The sequence below is a fragment of the Lissotriton vulgaris genome, chromosome 4_1, assembly GCF_964263255.1.
Source record: "Lissotriton vulgaris chromosome 4_1, aLisVul1.2, whole genome shotgun sequence".
In the NCBI taxonomy this organism is placed as follows: domain Eukaryota; kingdom Metazoa; phylum Chordata; class Amphibia; order Caudata; family Salamandridae; genus Lissotriton; species Lissotriton vulgaris.
The window spans coordinates 1,106,078,466-1,106,098,466 of NC_141691.1; the positions used below are offsets into that span (position 1 = coordinate 1,106,078,466).

Here is a 20,001-nt window from a genome sequence, read left to right on the forward strand (position 1 = left end):
AAAGGCCTTGCGCTCCGGGTGGAGGACGCAGAAGGGCGGGCGCGCAGGAATAACCTTCGCTTTGTGGGCTTTCCAGAGGGCTGCGAGAAAGGGACCATGGAACGTTTTTAACTCAATGGCTTGAGAGCTGGCTCCCCCCGGATGTCCTGTCACAATGTTTTGTGATAGAGCGTGCTCACAGAGCCCTGATGCAGAAGCCGCCCGTTGGGGAGAGACCTTGGCCGGTGATAGCTAGAATACTGAACTTCCACGACAGGGAACTATCCTACGGGAAGCGAGGGCGAAGGATTCATTCATGTTCGAGAATCACAAGATCATGATTTTTCCGGACTATACTAAATTGGTGCAACAACAACGCCACTCCTTCATAGCAGCTAAGGCCAAGCTGCGCGGTCTACAGATACAGTACTCCCTGCTTTATCCGGCCCGCCTCCGTGTGGTCTTCCAGTCGCGGACCCATTTCTTCGATACCCCGGAGGTCTTCAGGTGGACTGATGAGACGGTCAGGGTCCGGCCGAACGCCCAGCCGGGCTTGGGTTCAGGCCCGTCGCGTGGATCGTCACAGGAGCGAGGTGACCCCGCGGCCAGGAGTAAGCGGCACAGGAAATCTCGATCACGGAAATGCTCCTCCTCTCGCAGTGGCCAGCGTGATGAGACACCGGCCGAATCCGATCAATCCGGAATAGAACATTGAAAACTCTGGGTGTGAGACTGTCTGCTAGTGCCACTGGCCCCGCTGGGGGGGATAATTGGAGAGCGGTGCGCTACTGCCTGGACAGCTGAACATTGAGCGTAAAACGACTGTGCACATCACAGGCTATAGCTGTGCTTTCTTAGGCTGGTGATAGAACATAGAGTATAGGGCAGCCAGTTGCTTTGTATATCTATGATAGTGGGTAGTGACGGAGTGGGGTTCGGGGTGCAGCTTTATAGGGGCTGCCTGATTCCCCCGCGGGTGGGGGTTGGCCCCGAGGGGGGAGTTCTTTAGTTAGAGTGGGTAGTTGGGATCCATTGGCATGGTTGGCCTTGGGCGCTCTATTTTGAGCCCGAGGTTGCCCATGCCGTAACAGATACTTCAGAGTTCCATGAGGTATAGGGGTGGGAAGTTGAGGGGAAGGTTTGGGGGGGGGGAGGGGAGTCAGGGGTGGTTGGAGGGGTTTGCACGTGATTCCTAATGCCTTGCAACTGATTGTGCTGTGCGCCTGGACCTGGTGCTGGGGTCCTCTGTGTCCTGTCCAACTTGACTATGGCTGATACACCAATTCCAGGACTCCCTAGAGAGTCTATGCGAGTACTGAGTTGGAATGTCAGGGGGATGCTGGACAAAATTAAGAGGGGGGCGATCTTGCGATGGGGGAAGAGGGAGGCTGCCGATGTATTACTGCTACAAGAAACGCACATGATGGGAACAAAAGTGCTTAGCCTGCAGAGATTTGGTTACCAACAGGTCTATCATGCGGGGTTTTCCAGGGGCTCGAGAGGGGTGGCCATTTTGGTCCACCGTAGGTTGGCCTACATTCATGAGCGACATTGGATTGACCCACAGGGCCGCTACGTTTTTATCAAGGGAATGGTGGGTACTGAACCAGTGGTGTTTGGGAGTGTATATGCTCCTCCCCCATTACAGTGGCCCCTGGCTGAGAGGCTATTTGAGGTGTGGGCGGACATCCCGGAATACCTGGCTGTACTGGGAGGTGATTGGAATGACGTAATGGATGTGTGCATGGACCGCAGGAGACGGCAGGGGACGATGACGGCTGCTGCCCCTACCCGACTGAAAGCGATGGTGGAAGGATTGGGCTGGGTGGATGTTTGGAGACACATGCATTCCAAAGTGCGAGAGTACACCTATGTTTCTGCTGTACATGGCTCCTTTTCGCGGCTAGATTATGTTTTTGTGCCAGGGGTGTTCCTAAATAGGGTGAGGGAGGCGGGGATCTTGCCTAGAGGATTATCTGACCACTCCCCGGTAGCTGTCAGGATTGAATTGCATAGAAAACGTCAACCCTTCCGATGGAGGATGTCCTCGTGGCACCTTCAGCAGGCCGACTATATCCAACACATGCGGGGTGCGATCGCCCACTATTGACAAGAAAACCTGGTAGAGAATATAGATGCAGTGGTGGTGTGGGAAGCCATGAAGCCCACCCTGAGGGGAATAGACATAGCATGGTGCACGGCTGCCCGTCGTCGACGTCGAGAGGCCATTGTTGCGGCCGCGGCACAGGTAGAGCTTCTAGAACAGCGGTGTCAGAGAGGGGGAGGCGATGTGGCGGTGCGGTTGCTCCTGCAGGCGCAGCAGTCCTACGCATCTGTCTTAATCGATGAGGCTCGACAAGCATGGCTGGCCACGCGGAGTAGGGTATATCAGTGGGGAGATAAGTCCTGTACTATGCTCCATAGGTTATGTCAACATACCATGCAACTAATTACGCTCCCAGGTCTCACTGATGGGGAAGGTGTAGCTATTACAGACCCAGCTGAACTGGCAGCAAGTTTTGCCCGCTATTATACGGAGCAATATGCATAGCAGGACTGTCTTCCGGCGGATGCGATCGATAAATTCATTGCAGACCTGCCCCCGAGGGCAGTCTCCGATGAGACAAGAAAAGCTCTAGACCTCCCTCTAACGGCGGAAGAACTGGGAGACACGTTAGGGCAGCTCAATACAGGGAAGGCACCCGGGCCGAGTGGTTTTCCATGTGAATTTTATAAGAAATTCCAACCCCAATTGGGGTCCCACTATAGGACCGCGCTGGAGACGGCACGGGAACTAGGTAGCCAGCCAGCTGACTGGCGACATGCTGAGGTTGTAGTGTTCCAGAAGCCGGGTAGACCTCCGGACCGGCATGACTCATATCGCCCCATATCCCTGCTCAATATCGAGGCCCAACTGCTGGCTAAGGCGTTGGCGAATCGCCTTCTCCCATATGTGGCTTACCTGGTCCACCCGGACCAGGCTGGCTTCATGCCACATAGGGCGACGCGGCACAACATCAGAAGGGCGCAGGCAGCTGTCGATGCCATAGGGGCCACTGGAGAGCGGGCGGCCCTACTGTTAGCGGATATAGATAGGGACTTTGACTCTGTCAGTTGGACATATCTGTTCGCACTCCTGCCATATCTTAATCTGGGCCCGGTGTTTATTTCATACATCAAACTGCTATATACTGATATCACTGCGTCCGTGCGGGTATCCGGGGCAGTCTCGGAGAGGTTTCCAGTTGGTCGGGGGACCCGGCAGGGATGCCCGCGGTCCCCTTATCTCTTTGCGCTGGCCATGGAGCCCCTTGCCTCTTGGGTACGCATTGACGCGCAGCTGCGAGGCTTCGTGTGGGGCGGGGGACTCTCCGACAGGATCGCACTCTATGCGGACGATGTCCTCTTTTTCCTTACGGATCTAAATCGATCAGGCCCCCGAATCTTGGAAGTTATGTGTATATTTGGTGATGTGTCGGGCCCTTGTCTTAACCTGCGTAAGTCCACCCTATGGGTACTGGGCGAAGGGGCGAGTACGTACTCATGGGCGACGGCCTTGCAGGTGGCGGCCGGGGGACTGAAGTACCTGGGAGTATTCCTGTTCGAATCCGCAGACATTGCATGGGAGCGCAACGTGATACCAGTGTAGGAAAGGGTCCAGACGGACATTAAGACGTGGTCCCGGATGCCCCTCACCATATTCGGTAGGTATGCGATCTTTAAAATGGTCGCACTTCCGCGCCGGTTATACCAACTGCGGCAGGTCAACTCCGTTTTGGGTCGCTTCCTGTGGGCTGGAGGCGCCGCCAGGGTGGCGCTGCGGGCATGCTTTCTGTCCACGTATTGTGGTGGTCTTGCCACGTCGGATCTCCTGTCCTATTATCAGGCCTGCCACCTCTTAGTACTAAATGAATGGTGGTATGGCGATAGAGGAGACCCTGCATACGCCCTTGAGCGCTCGTTGATGGGAGACAACACGTTGCACACGCTCCTGTATTCGGCCAGGTAGCGGAGGAAGTTGCCATGTGCCACTCAGGTGGTCTTTGTGATTTGGCAACAAGTACTGCGTCGTATGGGCTGGTGGGGTAGACTGACAGCAGCAGAGACCCCATTATGGAAGAACGGACAGCTCCCCGCACTGGCCTCGCTGACGGAGTTTGGCGGCTGGGATTCAATCGGGATTTCTTCGCTTGGACACGTTCTGACCGGGGTAACTCTCATGTCCTTCCAGGAGCTTAGGACTGAATTCCATATGCCCAAGACCCCATTCTTCAAGTACCTACAGTTTCGCCACGCGCTCGCCCCTAGCCTAGCTGGCCTGGAGCTGCTGCCGGAGTTCAGTCGAGTGGAAGCGAAAGTTTTCATGGGGGACCTTGGGGGTAAAAAGGTGTCCCGAATCTACCAAACACTAGTCACTCACTGATCCTCTTCCTTGCTTCCATTAAAGGATGCCTGGGAGAAGGACGTTGGACCCATGGACGAAGATGATTGGAGGGAGGTCTTGGAGTCCCCGCGTGGGGCTGCTATTGCAGTGCGACTCCGATTGATCCAGTTTAAATATCTGCACAGGGCATACTATACCCGGGAGCGGTTGTGGAAGGCGGGCCTGATTGTGTCCCCGGAGTGCCTGCGCTGTGGAACTGAGAGGGGTACGCTGTTGCATACAGTATGGTCTTGTGTTGGTCTGACTCGGTTCTGGAATGGTGTTTGGAGCCGTTTGTCGGAGGTACTGGGATGGGATCTCCCCCGCACTCCCCGTTTGGGACCTCTCTATGTATTAGAGAGCGTGGGTGGGAACATCTACAAGCGCCATCTTTTGTTATTAGGCCTGGTGGTCGCCAAGCGGGCTCTGGCAAGGGCATGGAAGGGTGAGCGGGCTCCTCCACTGGGCGCCTGGAAGGCCGGACTATATTACTTCATGGGGTTGGAGCGACCTGTGTTTGAGGCCAGAAGATGCCCCAGAAAACCTTACAAAATATGGAAAAGGTGGGCAGATTACAGGGGTCTGACTCTGGAGCCTCCAGCAGAACCAGAAGATGGGTTACTTACGAATGAGGACCTTCAGGCCTAAAGAGGCGCAAGATGCCCAATACAATATAATCAAATGATGAAGGCTTATTGTGATCACGTGCGCCAGGTTAGGGCGGGATAAGGGGTGGGTAGCGGGGATGTTGGGTAGCTGGGGTTGTGGGGGGGGACGGGGGGGTTGTTCCTTTTTATTGATTAGGTTTGTAATAAAACATGTCTTGCTATTTGGCAGTAATCTCCTGACTGTGGAGAGCTGTATTTATGCCTTTACCTAATCAATCAATAACATTTGTTGTGAAAAAACAGCACGGGGTGGCCATTCTTTTTAGCGCGCGTGCGTATTGCAAAGTTATCTCTCACGTGGTGGATATTAAAGGTAGATTTTTGGCTGTTCGCGCGCAATCTGGGGGGGGGGGGGGGGGAGATGCAGTTCACTATAGGGTCCATTTATGCCCCAAATGTTAAGCAGGAGCCTTTCTTGCACACGGCTCTCTCCCAGGTGCTGCCGACGCCAGACGCCCTGATTCTTGTGGGTGGTGACCTGAATATTGTAATGGACTCAGGAATGGATAGGTCTGAGCAGAGGTCACACCAGACAGGGGCAATGTCACAGGGGGAAAGCAGTGGCTCTTAGAGGGAGGGTTACATGATGTACGTCGCGTCCAGCATCCCCAGGAATGCAATTATACCTACTACTCTGCAGCCCATAAGACGTATGCGCGCTTAGACCACTTCTTGGCCACGTCCTCTCTTTTGCCTCATCTGTCGGCTGCCGACATTGTGCTTCGTTCCTTGTTGGATCATGCGCTAATCTCAGTTTTATTTACTTCCTGCGGCGCTCTGCCGCCGCCTTCTGGCTGGCGCCTCCTCGACTCCTTGCTTCAGTCGGACTCGGTGGTTGCGAAGATACGTGACACTATTACCCACTATCTTGCTGATAATGAGATAGGGGATCCACCCCTAGCATCGATCTGGGAGGCCTTGAAATTGGTAGTGCGGGGAGAATTTATAGCGCTTGCAGCAACATATTCCGGACTGCGCAAAGAAAAGCGTGCCGAGTTGGAGAAGGAAGTTAGTGGCTTGGAGGCGATTCACAAGAGGACTGGGGCCCGAGGTTCTGGAGGGAGTAGGAGACGAAAAGGCGCATGCTGAAGCACCTTGTGCATAGGTTGCGTGCACGCGCGCACTCAATTAACCACTATCCACTCCATTAGGGACCCTCAAGCAGCTTTACAGACCACTGATGCCGCCGATACTGTTCAATATCTACATGGCACCACTCGCCCACGTCGCACAACAACATAGCCTCAACATCATCTCCTACGCCGACGACACCCAGCTGATCATCTCCCTCACCGAAGACCCCCACACCGCCAAAGCCAACCTCCACAGAGGAATGAAGGCCGTCGCCGAATGGATGAAGGACAGCAGGCTGAAGCTGAATTCAGACAAGACGGAGGTCCTCATCCTCTGCTCAACCCCCTCAGCCTGGGACGACTCCTGGTGGCCAACATCGCTAGGAACAGCCCCAGAACCCACCAACCAATCACGCAACCTAGGGGTCATCCTCGACTCCGCCCTCACCATGACCAAGCAGGACAACGCCATCTCCGCTTCCTGCTTCAACACCCTCCGAATGCTCCGAATGATCTTCAAATAGATCCCCTCCGACACAAGAAGAACCGTCACCCAGGCTCTCGTCACCAGCAGACTGGACTACGGGAACGCCCTCTATGCAGGAACAGCAACCAAGCTCCTGAGATGGCTGCAACGCATCCAGAACGCCTCAGCACGGCTGATCCCCGACGTCCCCCGACGCAGCCACATCACACCCCACCCGAAGGGGAGGGGGTTGTCAGGGGGAGGGTGGTTGGGGGGGTCTTTGTTTCTCTTGTTTGTTCTCTTACAAAAAGCTGTGGTTATAGCTCAGACAGGGCTGCTCTTTGAGCTTATTCATCTACGCGGGGTCGCCCTCCGGGGTGTAGGCCCAGACGCTGTGTCATTGCTGTGAGAGTACTCCCTGCCGGCAAGTTGATGTATGCAGCTGGGCTGTGTACCAAGATGCTTTCCCGCATAATAAAAATGATTGACTCTAAAATGTAAGACACCCCTCACTGTAGCAGTGGCAGGTATCTGCAAACATTGCCAGTGTGCTCTAAAAACAAGTCTCTCATAAAATATAACCACCCAAAGTCAGTAGTGGCTGCCCCTGCCAGGCAGTCATCCACCCGCTCCTTCTGCCACAACTGATTGGCATGTTACAGTTTTTACATAAAAGCAAAACTATCTCAGATCGTTTGGTTGCATTTAAAAGCTGTAATATTATTATCTTGCCAGCAGAAGAGGGCTCTACTAGCTGTTTTGCACATGACAAGCGGAGGCTGTTAAAGCACTGACACAATACATACCTGACATCCTGTATTAGCATGTAAGCAGTGCAGAACATCAGATAATGGAACTTCAGGGCTTGTCAATCACATTCCAGCTTCTGACTGGGTGGAAGCTCTAGGGTCCGCTTTTGGTTTGCTGCAGATGGACGGGGCGGAAATCATGGGCCTGCCCCAGGCATGTTTTTGTGTTCAAAAGCCTGAATGTGTGTATCTGTGTGCTAGGGAATGCAAGTATATGACTGTCTGTTTGGTCATGCCTACAACTGTGTGTGTACAACTGTGTGTGGGGAACACCAGGAATCCTTACCTGCACTTCTGCCATCGGGCAGTGCCGTGAGGGAAACGGCGAGGCACAACACGACGGGGAGGCAGCAGGAGGCGGTCGAAGCCATCGGACCACACTCCCCAGCAACCCCTTGGCCGGCGGCGCTCCGGTGACGCGGACAGAGCGCCCGGAGGCGCCAGTAAAAGGCTGACCCCCCGGGAGCCCAGTGGGGGAACACCAGGAATCCTTACCTGCACTTCTGCCATCGGGCAGTGCCGTGAGGGAAACGGCGAGGCACAACACGACGGGGAGGCAGCAGGAGGCGGTCGAAGCCATCGGACCACACTCCCCAGCAACCCCTTGGCCGGCGGCGCTCCGGTGACGCGGACAGAGCGCCCGGAGGCGCCAGTAAAAGGCTGACCCCCCGGGAGCCCAGTGGGGGAACACCAGGAATCCTTACCTGCACTTCTGCCATCGGGCAGTGCCGTGAGGGAAACGGCGAGGCACAACACGACGGGGAGGCAGCAGAAGGCGGTCGAAGCCATCGGACCACACTCCCCAGCAACCCCTTGGCCGGCGGCGCTCCGGTGACGCGGACAGAGCGCCCGGAGGCGCCAGTAAAAGGCTGACACCCCCTCTCGCCCCGCGAGTCGCGCACGGGAGCGACCGGGAGAAGCCCGGGCAAAGGGCGGGCCCTCTGTGGCCCTCAGAGGCACGAGGAGGACGGGACGGGGCCACTCCATTTCGTCACTACTCAAAGGTACTTTTCACTGGCCAACCTTCATTTGGGAACTGTGGTTATCGAAATCATTGTTGGGACTATCTGCCTTTTTGCCAGGTGTTATTGACATTTGTGTCTGTTGTTCCGCGTAGTAACTCAAATCGCAGAATAGGGGCTAGCAACTGTCAGCATGTCCCCAAGAGGCACCCGCAGCAGAACAGCTGCCGCTGTGACTGGCCCCATTGACCTTTTTATAACGAAGGCCAATGACGCCATCAATCAGGGCATTAGCCTTTTAGAACGCAGGGTATCACAAGATCTGGCGCATGCCAAACGCTCTTCACTTGGCCTTATTGCTACCGCCACCACCCCTGCACAAGCTATGCCTAATAACATCAGACCCCTACTTGACGTTTGCGCTGACATTCATACCATCCCCAGCGAGGTTAACCTTTCAGCCTCCATTCCCCTGTTAGACTCAGACACTGATATTAGCACAGACCTGGAAAAACCCCCTGACCTACTCATTAACCCCTCTCCCAAAGTGAAATCTGCTGATAACACCAGGCAAGCGAGAGGTAGGCGAGAGGGGGCAGTTCAAAAACTGAAGTTACATGCACCCAAGCCCCGGGTCACCATGGTCAGGAAATATGGCCGGGCACAAAGGAAATCTGGGAAAAATACAAACTCTGTCCCTAACACTAACCACAACACGACCAGGGTTACGGTAATATCTCAGAGGGACGATAGCGAAACTGTTCAGCAGGGCAGAACAATGAACACTAACACAGATAAGGCATATGACCCCCTGTTGGAAAGACTGGGGGAACTATTAAGTATTTATCTATCCCCAATTGAAAACAGGCTTGCTCGATTAGAAAAACAACTAGATGAATTGAGTAGCCCTCTTAAGAATTTCCTAAAGGAAGGCCCTGCAACAAGTTCGAATAACAGCAACCCCACCAAAATAGCAGGTACCAAAACAAATAAAACAAATATTTCACAAGTACCTTCAACTATCCCAAATAACACACACAAAGCTGCACCTGTTGCATTGGCCAACGGCCCAACTTCCAAACAAAAAGCAGTAACACCGCATACTAATAGCGAACCCGCAGATAAAAGGAAGGATCTTGGTACCAATACCTTCACTAATACTAAACCCCCAAATGTGAGCACCACAGGGCACCCTCCAATTTCAACAAGCAATCCTATCTCGACCCAACCCATCCCAAAAACACCCAGACAAGTTCCTGCCCGCATTAACCTCCCACCGGAATGCGGTGCATATGTACTAGTGTTAGTAAATGTCACCAAACTAAGAAAGGATCAGGATGAAAATCCCACATCACTGAAAAACAAAACCCTGCACTGGCTAATTGCTAACTGCAATTACCCTATCGATGGTGCAAGGGAGATTATTAACACACAGCGAGTGGGTTGGATTGGACCACTAAGGAAAAAATTTGAGGGCGACTGTGTCACTATAAGCTTTAGAAAACCACATTGGGCAGAAAAAACACTAGCCAATGCCCCTCTACCATCGCCCTGGGAATTTAACACCACGCTCCTCCCCTTAGGATATTTCTATCGACACCTGATACCCCCAGAACAAGCCACGGCCAATTTCCCCAACAATTTCCCCACTAATTCGCATCAGGATATGAATTTTGGAGCAAGGATCAAATCACCCCTTTTTGTTCAAAATCAGAACCCAAATGCCGCCTATTCCAATAATCACAATTGGCATCCACAACCACCAATGCCAATCCTAACCTCCAATCATCCTCAGCACTTTCAAGCCCCATCTATGCATCAGAGTAATTATAGGGATAGGTCTTATCCAATCGCTAATCCGTTTCAGTTTGCACAGATGACTGAAGCTAGGCCATTGTACAACATCCCTACTTTCAATCGGTTCGATTATCTTTCATCATTAGACGAACAGGATTGACTGATTACACCCTTCAATAAAGAAATGTGCAAAAATGCAAAAGCCTGTAACCTAGAGGGTGCCACAATTCCAGCTGCATTGCCCCACGTCAAAACTGCAGTTACAGAAATTATATTGTCGGATAGCATCCCGGCCATTTCTAACGAATCATTTAACCATGATAATGGGAATACTGGGAGTACATCCATTAAACAGGGGTTCAAACACGGCCTATCAATTCTAAGCTGGAATGTTGCAGGTTTAGAATCTAAGCTCTTGGACCCTGCTTGGATCGAACTAATCAATGATGTAGACATACTTATGTTCCAAGAAACTTGGGCTGCTGATAACCTGTATATTGAAGGCTACCACTGTTTCAGCCTGACATCAGTAAAACCTAGTTTTGGCCGAGCAGTGGGTGGTCTTTTTATGGGGATCAGAATTTTGGCAGGCGGTACAATTAATGATTTGAAGCTAGATAACCTTGCTAATCCCAATATTCAAATTTTGGAATATAAATTGAAATCAAAGACCACAATTTATTTAATCAATTTTTACAATAATGATTTTTATGGTGTACCGAACAAAAATTTTGTTGCTTTATCTAAAGTTTTAAACATGATTGATTGTTCCCTGTCAGTAGACACTAAGACTAGTATTCTGATCGGGGGAGATTTTAATGTGAAACTTATAGAGAACTATGGATCTATTAATTTTGATCACTGTAATGACCGCAGGGGTATGGAACTGATCAGCATACTTTCTGATTTTAATCTTGTTGATGTAATGAGTGTAGGGTATGATATGAATTTTCCCTATGCCCCCACGTTTAAGGGCAGGGATAACGGTTCAATTATCGATTACATTTTTACATCACCTGTGTTATCGGACTGTTTAATTAAATCTTCTGTGGTACAAACGTCCTTCAGTGATCATAATCCATTGTTAGCTATTTTTAACTTCGCACCCAGTCCGATTTTTATGAATTTAAATGGGGCAAGGGACATTACACCCTCAATCGACGGCCTTCGCCTTAAATGGAGGGGAATTGACTGTGGGGCCATTATAGACACGATTCAGGAGGCACATCTAGATTTACTGAAATGCCTCTCCTCCCCAAGCACAAATAATGAAAAATTGATTACAGATTTTGAAGCTTTATGCTCAAATATAAAAATTCTCCTGTCGGTCCCACTCCCTATTGAACACAAAGAGCCACAGTGGTTTGATACATCTTGCTCCGTGGCCAATAGAGAGTTAAGAAAGGCCCTCTCTGCTAAACCCAGGTGTAAGGATGTAGTTCGAGCTGCCAGGAAAAACTATAAAGACAAAATATCGAAAAGGAAGGCAAATTTGCTCTCCGACCACTGGGATAAGCTGGTTATCAGCGCCAATCTGGGTGGCAGCGCCCCATTTTGGTCGGCAGTCAGGAGAACGAGGGAAATGGGCAAAGAGCTTACTAAAATTAGCTGCAATATAACCAGTGCAGCCTGGGAGACCCATTTTTCTAATATTTATGCTGCCCCCTCTGATGAGCAACCTCTCCCTAACATGAACCAAACAGAAGGCTTAGAGATCTCGGACCTAGAAGTCAGGAAAGCCATCAAAGAGAGCCTAGGTAACAAGGCGCCCGGGCCGGACGGCCTCCCTATTGATATTATTAAATTTAATGCTACTCTTTGGACACCAATACTCCTAAACATTTTTTAACAGTCTCCCACATGTAGCCATGCCTGCCACCTGGGCTACTAGTATCATCGTCCCCATTTACAAAAAGGGAGACAGATCAGACCCAGCAAATTATCGCCCCATTTCCCTCCTGGATAATACTCTAAAAATATTAGGACGAATAATTTATAACAGGGTACTGGAATGGGCGTCTGATTCTGACTTTTTAGATCCCTGCCAGATGGGGTTCAGGAGCGGGGTAGGAACAGTCGAGCAATGCCTAAATTTAAAACTAATAATCGACAAATACTGCATTGCTCGCTCATCCCCCGTCTACCTAGCTTTTATGGATCTTTCATCCGCATTCGATCTTGTGAACAGATCCAAGCTATGGTTAACTCTCCTGTCAAACGGTCTTGATGCCACTCTTGTTAGATTCTTAGCCTATCTCCATACTGACCTGAAAGCTCGGGTACGTATTGGGACGGGCGGAGAGGTATCGGGAGCCATTAAGATAGGGAGGGGGGTGAGACAGGGGTGCGTTTTAGCACCCCTGCTGTTTATCATTTATATTAATGGTCTGTCCAACCATTTAAAGAGAGCTACCCCTGATGTCCCAACTATTTTAGGAAACCCCCTACCCGTACTTTTATATGCAGACGACGCTGTCCTTATGGCACGTACACCTAACGCCCTACGTCTGCTTGTACATAGTTTTGTAAATTTTATGGAGGGACTGGATCTGAAAGTTAATTTTAAAAAGTCTTTTATTATATCCTGTGGGCCGGGCAAAAGGAAACTCGGCACAATTCGAATTGGAACAGATAAACTCGAATCTGTCCAGAAGTTCCCTTATCTGGGGTTGGTTTTCGCTGCGAACGGCTCGTGGAGCAGGCATGTGGCCCACGCCACGAGCAAGTTCTCGAAAGCCAACAATTCTGTTCTGAGTCTCCCCCGCCCTAAGAAAATCGGCGCCACAAAAGCCATTGTTAAAATTTTTAAACTACAGTGTTCCCCTGTTGCCACGTATGGAGCCGAAGTTTGGGGATCGGCCAGCAGCATTAGCATCCAAAGAGAGGAAAACCGTTTTTGCAGAAAATTGCTGGGAGCACCGATCTCCTCTTCCAATTTCATCTGCCATAATGAACTTAACCTCCCCTTCATAAATGACTTTATTAAAGCAAGACCAGCACTCTTTTGGATCAGAATCTGGAGAAATGAGGCTGCTGTCCTTACGCAAAACATCATTAAGGACTGCCTTAATTGTGAAAATGGCATGCAGATCCCCTGGTTTAAAGAAGTTTTTAAAATATTTAATGAAATTGGTAGAGGCATTTTGTTTACTGAGCCAACGGCTATTGAATCAAAGGATAAATTTGAGGTCCAAAAGGCACTTTACGCACTTTACCGCAATGAACGGCTTGGAATTGAATTACAGAAATCAGGGGTCAAAAAATACATTGGCAACGGTCTTTGTATGCAAATCATGCCACCCTACCTCTCACTCCCTATGTCAAATTGGGAGCGATCTCTACTGTTTCGTCTAAGGGCAGGAACTGTGAAATTTTTGCTGTCTTTTCCTCTGGGGTATCAACATCATATAGATCTTAGCCCCTGCCCTTGTGACGGTACAAGCACTCAAGATGATCTGCACTTTCTGTTTTTCTGTAAATTTTATGTGAGATATACCAAATGGCTTTTAACCCCATATTTTAGAAAATTCAGACCTCTCACACTTCAGGAATCCTATATGTTGCTGCTCACCTTGGACACTGATGAACTGACATTTCGCACTTGCACTTTTTTAAGACTAGCCATACGCGCACGTAAGACTATGGAAAGTCCTTGAAATCAGACTCAGTCATAAAGATACTACTGCTAATACTTTATAAGACAATGAAATTTATTGCCTAACCACTGTATGAATTGTTTTGTTACAATGGAATGTTATTTATTTAACTGTTTTGTATTATGTGTATATATGTGCTTTGGTGTGTTCGGTACTTTTATGAATTTTATCAAATTCGAATAAAGGTCTTTTGAACTTGAACTTGAACTGTGTGTGTATGTACGTCTATTTGTATGTCTGAGCAAGAGTTTAGTGTATGTGCCATCTGAAAGGCTTGCCTGGGGTTTGGCAAGGCCAAAGGCAGAGTCCTGGGCTTCTAGCAGCCTCACCACTTCCATAATGCACCAGCCACCACTGTCCAAAGTAGGTTTAAGTTAGCAACACATTGCATAAAATGACCATCCGTAAACCACAATGGCTTCATCCTGGTTCAACAAAGATGGAGAATAGTACACTTACAGTAATTCATTTAAAAAGGACTCACATTTGTGTGTGTATATATTTATAAATATATATTTATATACTTTTTTTAATGCTGTTGGGTTGCTTTTTCAAGTTAATAGTGCCCTGTGTAATCCATCTAATTTTTCAGTGACAATCTACTTGCGATAGAGCAGTAAACATGTCCACTATCGATAAGTTCAACAATAGGACTGCAGAAAAGTACCCTAACTTCAACCAACCGAAAGTGGGAGAATGTCTCATATATCCTCACCAATATTTCCTTTGTGGATCTCCAACCCAGTGCCCATGATGAGCCGGCTCAAATCCAGAACCAATAACTCAAGCGAGCAGTTTTGGTCACAACTGTGTCAAAAGTCAAACTAAAATATACACAAGGGTAGCCAAATGAGCAGTATTATTGCACGTTGAATAAAGTATTCAAGCGCTAGATTAAAATTAAAATGTGGATAATAATGATGCCAGGTCTAGTGGCACAGTGGACTGATACATCCCATCCAGTAATACGTGTTGAGCTCATGGTCATTTGTAAATTCTGGCAAGTCCACTTGGCCATTCATCCTTACAAGGATGATAGAATGGGTACAACTGAGTTAGATGATAATATAAACATATGTTATTCTATACAAGCTTGCACAAAGGTGAAAACATATGCTTTAAACCCATATGGTTTGTTATGTTTTATCTGTAGGGTTCGAATTTTAGAAGACCATTGAATATTCTCCTCAGGCTTACTACAGAAGACGTGTTAATCCTCACTTCTTCACGCTGCATTTTTTTGGACTTTAAAAACATTCCTATGGCAGACTAACGCAGCAGAGAACAAACCAACCACAAAGTAAACAGCAAAAAACATTTCTGAACTTTCCCATGCTAACTAAATCATGTACCAGCTTTCCCGCTTGAGGTTATCATACAGGCACACTAAAAGTATTTGGTGACATCCTTAATAATCCTTTAGGTCTAGTTAAGAGGCAGCCTAAGTTTAATGGCTACGAACACATGACAAGTGGTAAGAAAATCCATCCAGTCCATAGTGAATTGTGAAATTCAGTCACATATCCCGACATTTAATGATAATCCAATCATATCGCATAGGGCTGAAATTTAAATCATGTTCACGACCCACTTATTCCTTTAATTTTGTAGCAAATCAAAGTATATTTGCCTCACAAAATTAGCTGCCCCTCCCAATGCCCATTAGCCATATGAGAAACTTTTTTATTACCACATGAACTGTCTGGAAATACTTCCCTTACTCCCTCTTATATAATCTGGTAAATTTCTTGCATATATAAAATGGAGAAAAATACTCATTCCCGAGCCAAAGTATGCTGCGGTTATGTCGTTTTAACTTTTCAAAGACTGTGTCTAATGATAGTTCTAGAACGTTACTATAAAGTCCCTTTATCACTACTGTCGCAATAATAAAAGCATCTACTTTCGAAACTAAGGACATTTCTATACCAAGAGTCCAGAATGGTCATGATGCAAGCCCACTTAGAAAAATCACCTACACAAGAAATCCTCCAGACTGGAAAGGCCCTGCTCGGAAATAAAAGCAAAACATGTACCTATCTCATAAATATATCTCTTTCTACTTAAAACATAATATTTACCCTTGTAGTTTAAAAAAAATGCATTCTGAAAAGATTAATGGGTTTAAGGCTACTCAGTGCCAAGCTACTGAATATATGTTGACATACCAATAATTTACTCATGACTGGAACTTTGGCTATGCTAAGAATGACGAAAGATCTCTGCTTAGCTTCACGTCCAACATTTCTGTCACTGAGAGCTTCCGAACAGGTGCGTCGTCGCCAAGCCTCACAGATGAATTTGTGCAAAGCTCAGTCAATACATGAAAATTGAAATAATTAATTGCCCAGAGGAAGATTGGGAAAGCAAGACCTGTCTCTCGTTTGTAAGGACTGGGGGTGGGGCGACAAGTTAACACGTTTACATTACCGCAAATACACGTCAGCGTACTCGGTAATCGTCTATAAATTGTTCATTTTATTTCTCCTTGCACTTGAATGGTTGGTCAAGAACAGGCAGAAGGGAGGGGCTGTCTTGGACGATAATGGGCGGGGAAACAGAATGGACAGCATTCCTCTGATGGCACCTGCGCAGCGTTTCTACAGCATGACCTGCATTTGCATATGAAGAATGGCCTGCATTGTATATGAAGAACAATTAAAAAAAATGCCATCTGCAATGATATTTGCACTTCAAAACCGAACATACTTTACCCCAGAAAAGCCGACAGAACTTTGTCACAGACCACATTTTGCCAAAACTGGTTGAAAAATCGATAATGCTCCTATAAAAACATAGCTATTAATCTGTTGCAAAGGGGGTCGGATGTTTGGGGGTGAGGATCGCTACACTCCAATTAAATCAGTCTTTTCATATCCAATCGGTCCCCGGAATAAATGGGGGCCATCTCTTTCACTTGCAGTAGGCATGGATTCAGAGATGAAAAATGTGCAAAATACCACGATCAGCACACAGCACGTTTTTTCTAAAAACAAATATTAGTACATGTCAAAAAACTGTCTGAATAAACCCTTTGTATGAGGTACTGTCGAACACTCGAATAAGAAATATAACTTATGACCAATGATAGTGAAAACAAAGCTCAAAGTGATGGGAAACTGAAGGATTGCCCCTAATAGGTCTATGAAAGACAGGTCTACTGTGTGCCAACAATAGTTAAGTAGGGTTGTTGGGGAGGGTGTGGCAGGTTGGGCCATGCACTCTCAAGTGGCAGGTGCCCGTCTGTCTCTTCCATTGCACAACAGCCTCTCTGCTTTCTCCCCCTTGGGTCATCGGCTACCCGGCCCTCCACACCCCAACACTCACAGAGGGTTCCAGCGTTCGGGCAGGCGCCGGTGCAGGGAGATGCGCTGGCTCAGGTAGGTGTTGATCTGGTGCTGGTTGATGCTCGCCTCTTCCTTGGCGCGCTCCTCGCCCTGCAAGTTCAACTTTACTGCCCGGCCCAGCTCCCCCAAAGCAGTCGCATCAAGCGGTGGTTTCTCGTTCACCGGTTTCCGTAAGCTGCCCGCGTCCTCCCACGACACCGGGTGCGAGGCGGCAGCCTGCTGTCGCTCGGGGCGCCGAGGTAGTTCTGGCTGTAGGTCGGAGATTGAGTCCCCGCCGCCGCCCCTTCGTATGAGCACCAGTAGCCCCCACCCTAGCCCCAGCACCGCCAGGAGGAGCACCCAGCGCCTGTGCCCCCGCAGCCCGTGGCGTCGCCGGCCCAGCATGGCGATGAACGAGCGTGAATGGCAAGTGTGTTTGGTGCGAGGCACAGGCAGCAACTTCCTCAAGTGCAACTCGAAGCCTCGGCCCCGCCCAGAGAGGCGGGACAACGAGGAGCACCGTGAAGGACTGTGGACCCTACGAACTGTCAAGGAGTGCTGTGCCAACGCGCAGGAGACACGCCACCTGGAGGTTCCAACACAATGCACCTACTGCCCCATTCCCCATGAGCACCGGACCACAGCCGCTTTACTTCACGATGAATCCGGGAAGGCGGAGGCGCTTCCTCCCCTAAACACACCGCCCCGGCCCCTACCCATTCACTCTCAGGCCAAAGCTGACATCCTGGCAACCCCCGAGTACCCGGTACCAGCCCTTACCAACGTGTCAGAAAAGCACGGAGCGTTGCTGAATTCTAGCGGCTCGATTTTAGGCTTCACGCTCACTTTGCAAAAAAGTGCAATTACACACACGCATTTGACATTTATATTCACTGTGTGCCTTAACTTTATTTGCACGTGTGAAGCACTAAAACAAGCATTACAATGTATTCACAGTAGAAACTAGATATTCATACACATGTGCACTAATGATTAGTTTAAAGTTGAGACGTATTCCTTATTCACATTTTACAAGGTATTATTATAACTATGATTGTATACTTTATTCGAATACAAATAGTACTCATAATAGTACGATATCAAACAGTTAAATAGTGCAATAAACATTTCAAATGTTAAAGACAAGCACATGAGAAACAGCCAATGATTTGAAATTACCCCCCCCCCCCCCTCCCCCCATCAAAAGAATATGAAACACAGGATCCTGGATTTAAAACCATGCTGCAAATCTATAGTGTTCATTGTACGACGTGATCTAACAGCTGCTTTTAGATAGGCACCCAGGTGTATTATTTCCTGCTCATCTACCAAATAAGAAAGTATATTCAATGCATACCTCAATTTATTAATACATTGTTTCCTTAAAAAGGGAATCAGAAAATGCTTTACATACGTAACATACATAACATAAAGACACAGAAAAACGTAAAATGCAGCCCTGTTTCCCCGAGTGTCTGACGCTGGGACAAGGTAAAGAATCCAGACCAGTGTTAAAACACAATGGGAAGCACAGCAAATATTTCACTGTGCCAGCCTTTTACTGGAACAGAAGGTTCCATAACCATCAACCCCTGACTCTAGTCATATATCCTGCAATTTTGTCTACAGGAGCAGTTAGCATGTGGGTTGTCATGCTCACCTTTTGGTTCGTCAAACACATTCTTACAAAAGCAGCCTGATCATATAGAGCCCTCCATAACTGTTTTCTACTGATGTTTAAATTGCTGGTTATTCGGTAAACACCAGTTCTAGGTTAACTGAGCGAAGGCTGGATCCAACACTAGCAAGCTATGGACTCTCAGTTCCCTTTTCATAGCTAAGGCTATGCAGAATGATATCTCTGGTTAGACAAGCCTTCCCATTTTTACAGATGGATAGCCACAGTAAAGGAGGTTAGGCTTTAATATTGTCCTGGATATAAGGAATATCCATATCTCTGTGGCAAATAAATATGGAAGAAGAAAGTGGTGCCATAAGAGCCTGTAGGCAAAATCTATTTTCCTCAGCCTGAATAGGGTTACTATTCTGGATGCCCCACACTTCTGCGCCATACGTCACTGCAGGCAAACATGGGGCTTTATATATTTGCAGTAGTGGCAAACCCGCGGCCCCCCCCCTCTCACTTTGGTTGTGGTAGGCTAAATAAAGTGCTAATAGACTTTGATAGTTTTAGTTTGCTTCACCCAACTTGTGGGACTCATGTACCGGTAGCTGCAAATGTTAGGCCAAAATAAGAAAAAGTTCTGACATGCGTTAAAACAATTTTGCCTTCCAAAAAGACAAACAATGTTTCTTAGGTACACAAGCCAAAATAAAAGTTCTTTTAAAATTCGTATCGAAATCCAAAATGGCCATGACATAGAAAAAAATACACTAACTGCCACAGTGCTCTTGTTGTGCGTGCCGTTAAGACGGCGTTGTCCGCAAACAAAAGCATAGTTAAGAGAGAGCCATTGATTATTGGGATATAAGGAGTCTGACGCCTTGAGACCCTCACGGGTATGTAGTGTGCCTTATAAATACTGTGATTGGATGATTGATTGAGTGAAGATAGGCTAGGAAGTGCACCAATGTATCGTCCAACCCCTATTCCAAAAGAATGGACCAGAGCTTGGATTGATTAACGCAGTCAAATTATTGTGACATGTCCATAAATGCTAAATATATGGGTGACTGATGTGCAATTGTGTACTCAAGGTTTCTGTATGCTCATAGAATTCCAAACGGCCCATATCTGTCGAGGAATTCTTGATAAACTTTAGCCAGGGAATCTTTAGGGCCATTTCAGAGTCACAACAGTCCTTGACCATGGCATGATTCA

General features: G+C 48.2%; 1 protein-coding gene across 1 annotated transcript in view; it reads right to left on the reverse strand.

Moving 5' to 3' along the window:
- Positions 1 to 17,826, reverse strand: part of GALNT12 (polypeptide N-acetylgalactosaminyltransferase 12) — a 648,514-nt gene extending 630,688 nt beyond the window's left edge. The window contains exon 1 of the mRNA XM_086965330.1: positions 17,161 to 17,826. Coding sequence (XP_086821456.1) covers positions 17,161 to 17,564 — 404 coding nt within the window. The 5' untranslated portion in view covers positions 17,565 to 17,826. The remainder of the gene's footprint in view (positions 1 to 17,160) is intronic.
- Between the last annotated feature and the right edge of the window lie 2,175 nt (positions 17,827 to 20,001).